The 5593-nt window shown below is 41.3% G+C and overlaps 1 protein-coding gene across 15 annotated transcripts in view; it reads left to right on the plus strand.

The window, feature by feature from the left end:
- LOC102768505 (CLIP-associating protein 1) overlaps nt 1-5593 on the plus strand; it is a 138951-nt gene that overhangs the window by 34799 nt on the left and 98559 nt on the right. For all 15 annotated transcript variants that reach the window (XM_015572489.1, XM_015572491.1, XM_015572490.1 and 12 more), the window contains one exon: nt 3897-4004. In XM_015572489.1, the coding sequence (XP_015427975.1) occupies nt 3897-4004 (108 nt within the window). The remainder of the gene's footprint in view (nt 1-3896; nt 4005-5593) is intronic.

Consider the following 5593-nt stretch of genomic DNA (forward strand, 5'->3'; position numbering starts at 1 on the left):
CTGGAACCAGATTACAGGTAATAGGGGAAGGGGCTTGTGAAGAGCAGGTGCCTCCAGGACTAGGTGTCACGAGGTTGTAAATCTTTTCATAATGATAGGGCAATTCTTGGGAGGATGACAAACTATATTCTGATGTTAGCTCCCATATCCCAGGGGGTACAACTCTCAGTGTAGAATGTGCTTTCTCTAATCAGAACAGAACCATCATGGTTAACAGAGCATGATTAATATTTCTTATAATTGTAGCTGGTCCCCAATGTATTCTATTTCTGCCTCTAATATTTACATCTGTAATGAGTTAGAGGTAGCAGAGAGAAAGAAAAGCATACCCTTGTACTTGTAAGGCTCTTTTATATAATACAAAGTAGCTGTATTTAAGTGTTTAAAAGAAATAAGTAACTTGCAGTCTGCAGAATTTATTAGTGTGATTGATCCTGCCGGTTGAGAACACATCACTAATCGGAATAAAGGCAGGGGAAGTCACACATCTCCAAAGCAAAAGCAGGAACCGCAGGAGGTAAGGGGCAAAGCTGGCCGTACCTTGGGGAATATGGAGGCCTGGGCATTTGCTGTGATGACTGATGAGGATATGGAGGACAAGAAGCAGCCCGAAACCCACCCAAGACCTACCTCGTCAGTGATAAACAAGAAGTTAACTGTTAAACTGGAGCAGATGAGAGGGAATTTTGCCATTCTTAACCTTCATACGAGGATAGAGGACTCCCTTCAGAATTTACAGCTGCCTTTGTGGTGTGAAAACCCAAATAGATAATCATTTTAAAGTAGCTGTGGATTGCTGGTGTCCATAGAACTAGCAGAAGCAAACAGATCCATGCTGGAAGAATTCAACTGCAGTCTAGATCTTGACGTGCTGTTTAGCCCAGGTTTTATAAACACTGATGCCCTCATCACACTTCGGAGAAGGATCCTCTTATTCTCAGAAGATGCAGGCAAAGCATTGAAAATTCAACACACGTTTTTGACAGCAATCCTTAGCAATTAGGAATAGAAGTGGTTTTCTTCAACCTGTTGAAATATCAAACTTTTTGTGAAATTTCAGAATTATTCTCTTTTTTAAATGTGGCTCGAGGCGATGGAGCCCGCTGCCATGCTTTTCTTGTGTTGCAGCCCATGTCCAGGACAGCAGGGTAAGAGCAGAGAAACGAAAGGGCAGTTGTTTGAAGCGAAAAACCTGAAGTCTTATTGTAGATGGCATTCTATTTAGATAGCCCCAGATAATCGTGTAAATTAATAGAATTAATAAGAGTTTAGCAAGGTTCCTGTTTAAGACCAAATATAAATAATAATTATGAACTTATTTGTCAACAAGTTTAAGTATAATAACTTTAGGCACCTTTTAATAAGTCTATAAAAATTTAGTAAGATATTTTGGGGAAAATATAAAACTTTATTGAAAGATATTGAAGAGAGTGAAATTCAGAAAACATTAGTGAGTGGGAAGATCATTGTCAGAAAGCTGTCCTTTCCTCCCGCCCCCAAATTAACCCAAAATGCCACATAATGCCAATCAATATTTCAATAGTTTGCTTTTTTTTTCTCACCTAAAGGTGTGTTTTTGTTGATTTTAGAGAGAGAGGCAGGGAGAGAGGCAGAGAAAACATGGATGTGAGAGAGAAATAGCTATTGGTTGTTTCCCGTATGCACTCTAACTGGGGGGTCAAACCCACAGCTTTTTGGTGTATGGGATGACGCTCCAACTAGCAGAGCCACCCGGCCAGGGCTAGGCCTTCTCATTGTATCTTCATATGCATAATGAGGAGAGCAGAGGGCCTTAGGGAAAAGCGGGTTTACTTCCCCTACCAATGAGCAAGGCTTTCGTTAAAAGCTCATCACAACGTGGTGATCTTGCGTGCTTTGGACACATGGACTGTTGGGACAGAATGGACAGCTGAGGAACAGACACATCTGCATATACTGTAAGTATTGGTAGATGTTGGAGATGGCTTTGTAGATCAGTAAGAAAGGGGTTGAGTAAATTGATTTGGACGTAGGTTAGTCATATGGAAAAAATGAAATGGATCTCTCCTTTACCTTCTACAGAAAAATCAGTTCCATAAGTGACCTCACCAAAAAAATATTGAGCAAAACACTAAGTTTTGGGAAAATATATACCCTATGGTATAATTAAAACTATTTAAAATATAAAAAATAATGCCATATAATTTTTCAGTTATGCAACTGAGAAAATATTATTGAAAATATTATTGAGAAGAAAATATTGAAAGGATAAAGAAATACAAGAGAATGGCGAACACTGGATTTAGGATCCTATTACCAAATGTAGAGGATATAGGGACATAAGCAAAGAAGATTTCTGTTTATAAGTTGAATGGGTATGGCTGTTTATTTAAAAAATCTGTGACTTAAATCTTTTATGATAAAGTAAAAAATTAAATTCCGTCGTTTTCATGTTGATGTTGCCTTGGTGACTGCCTTGATTTAGCTCGGTGATTTCCATGGGAAAGTAAAAACTCCTCACTCATAGGCCAGCAAGGCAGGCAGGCACAGGTATCCAAACTAACAGTGTGATCTTGGACAAATTAATTATTCCCCATTTCTCTGTTCCCTCATCTGTAAACTGGGTTCACACATGTACACTCTTAGTATAATATATGGTATAGCTCTTAATTTTACTGTAGGTCCTAGAATTCGTGTAAGTCTTTCCTTAAACTGCTATGAAGTCATTTTAGTTTTAATTTTTTTAATGCAGTGCTTTCTTTTATTGCTCCTTACCTCCCTTTTTTGAAACTTTTTCAAGCCTTATGATTTGTTTTTCTGTGTACTTTTCTGCAGGTTTTCTCAGATGATGAAGTATAAATTATTTTTTAAAATATATTTTTATTGATTTCAGAGTGGAAGGGAGAGAGAGAGAGAGATAGAAACATCAATGATGAGACAGAATCATTGATCGGCTGCCTCCCACATGCCCCCTACTGGGGATCAAACCGCAAACCTGGCATATGCTGTGACCTGATTCCATAGGTCAGCACTCAGCCATTGAGTCATGTCAGCTGGATTACAACATTATATTATTTTTAGGTCATTGTTTTTCTAGGACCTAGGTACTCCTAAGATTTATTCTTTCTTAAAAATTATTTTTAAATTACAGTTTAATTTAATTTGTAAATTAAATAAATGCAATATTTGTTTGTATTACTTTCAGGTGCTAATTTTAATCATTTGCAACCTAGAAATTTATGGGCATACATGCTTTAAATTAGAAGTTTAATGCTACATATCAAAACACATTTATTCCCCAGGGTGTTGTAGTTTTTGTTGATTGCTGAATATTTTGCATTTGTTCCTTTTTTCTATTGTATTTTTCTTAAGACAACAGCTAATATTTTCTGATTCTGGACATTTGACAGATTTCTAGCCAAGAAAAAATAGTTTAACTGAAAATTTTTTGATAAAAAAATTCTCCAATAAATATCACCTCCTCATCTGAAAATATAATATGCTAAAATAATTGAAACAGAGGTACCTGATAGGTTCATGACTCACTCTCAGGAGTTCCTAACTTTTTTAAAAAATTGATTTGAGAGACAGACATTGTTGTTCCACTTATTGATGCATTCATTGGGTATGTCTTGTATGTGCCCCCACCAGGGATCAAACCCACAACCTTGGCGTATCAGGCAATACTCTAACCAACCGAGCAACCCAGCCAGGGTCCTTTACGTATTTTTAGAAGTTGTGTGTACAGACCATAGGCTTGTGTGTGCTGCTAGGAAAACATGTCAGGACCCCGGGTGGGGAAGACCTGCTCCCCGTCGGTGGCCCAGTCGGTGCCCTTGGTCATGTGTGGTTGTTTGCTTGTGTAGGTTGCACTGACTGAAAACCTATGGAAACACTGTTTTTGCTGTATTCTCCAGGCCGGATTCGTACGAGAAGACAGAACTCCGGGAGTACCACCAATGTCGCCTCTATACCTTCTGATAATCGAGGCCGCAGTCGCGCTAAAGTGGTTTCACAGTCCCAGCGTAAGAAATCCATTTTATGCTCTCTGTTAACTAGGTTTTCTTCAACAGCCCATTCTCATTGACTTCAGGGGAATAAGTACTGTGAGTAATCTTGCTGTTTCTTGGGTCAGCTTACAACATGGGAGTATTCAAGTGTACTTTTGTCTCCTGTCCAGGTGATTTAAATTTTTTATCATTCCTCATTAAACATTAAAATGTGCTTTCTCTTCCTCTCCTCAAGTCTCTCCAGTTGAAACATGCCCCCTTGTTCTTTTGGTAGGCAGTCCTCCTGTCATATCTAGGAGCCGTACCTGGAGAGAGGCCGGGTACTGCGAGGTCCTCTTTCCAGTGCTCATAAGTAACCCCATTGAAAGCTCTGCCCTTTAACCTTCTGTTCTAACACCGCCACCCGCTCCTGTCTCCTCACCAGCGTGGGCTCTGGCTTGCACGGCTGCCTGCCTCCATGCTTGCTTCTCTGTATATGTTGAGTCACTTAGTGTGTTAGCCTGACACGTGAAAGCAGCCGTAGAAGGAATGAATGCATCCCTGGGATCACCCCTGGTGTCTCACTTTGAGTCGCCTGCTCCCTCTCTGCATGTGGAGCGGAGCTGGGTGTCGGTCTCCTGGGTCCGGGGAGCTGAGAGGCCCTCCCATCCCCCAGGAGCTGCCTGCTCTCCACACAGCGCTCTGCAGCGTCTCCTGTGCAGAGAGCACTGGCTCTGTGGCCGGACCCTCGGTTCTCTCCTCGTATTTAGGATGCCTTCTCGGCAGTTTCTGACTTCAGGTGCTTCTCCATATCCCTCTGATACTGTGGTCATTACGTTAAGCTGGCTTACACTTATTGATACTATGGTCCTTACGTTAAGCCAGCTTATACTTATTGATACTATGGTCCTTACGTTAAGCCAGCTTATACTCTTCTGGAAAGAAAGCACAAGGTTGTATTGCTGCCTTTGGAGAGTTGACAGAACCCAGGCTTGTCCGGCACAGAAATCCCTTTTCCTACTAGATACCACACCGCACCACACACACCACACACCACACCACACACACCACACACACCACACACACACACCACACACCACAGTTTGTAAAGTGTAGCCCAGAAGCTTCTGAAGCCTCAGGGACAGTACCCCGGCTCTGTTCTGTTGAGCCCTAGTGTTGCCTGGAGCCACAAGCAGATCTAAAACTCCGGTCATGGTCTCTCTCAGCTTCAGTATGTTGACATTGAGTTGAATAAAAAATGTCTGACCCTTCAGCTGTGTAGCACTAGTTCCTTTCTTAGAGAGTGAGGGTCGAACAGAGTTTTACGTTTCTTCCTTCATGTCTAGCGTGTATTGGCATTGGCCTCTGCCGGGTCCCTGCCCCTCGCTGGTCCTCCGCTTAGAGGTGGTGAGGATGAAAGTCCCTCCGGAGTGGTGTTGAGGGGGGTAGCTGAGCCTTAACTCATTCTTACAAAAACACTGCACTCTCCCTGCCTTCGGCTCCACCTTAAAAACTTCGTTTTACTCCACCCACTGCAGGAGGACAGCAACAAGTGATCAAGCCTAGGTCTTAAACTCATAAATAGAAATTAAATATTTTTTAAAAATAATTTTGATAGGAAGAAA

This window comes from Myotis davidii, unplaced genomic scaffold (assembly GCF_000327345.1).
Source record: "Myotis davidii unplaced genomic scaffold, ASM32734v1 scaffold249, whole genome shotgun sequence".
Classification (NCBI taxonomy): Eukaryota; Metazoa; Chordata; class Mammalia; order Chiroptera; family Vespertilionidae; genus Myotis; species Myotis davidii.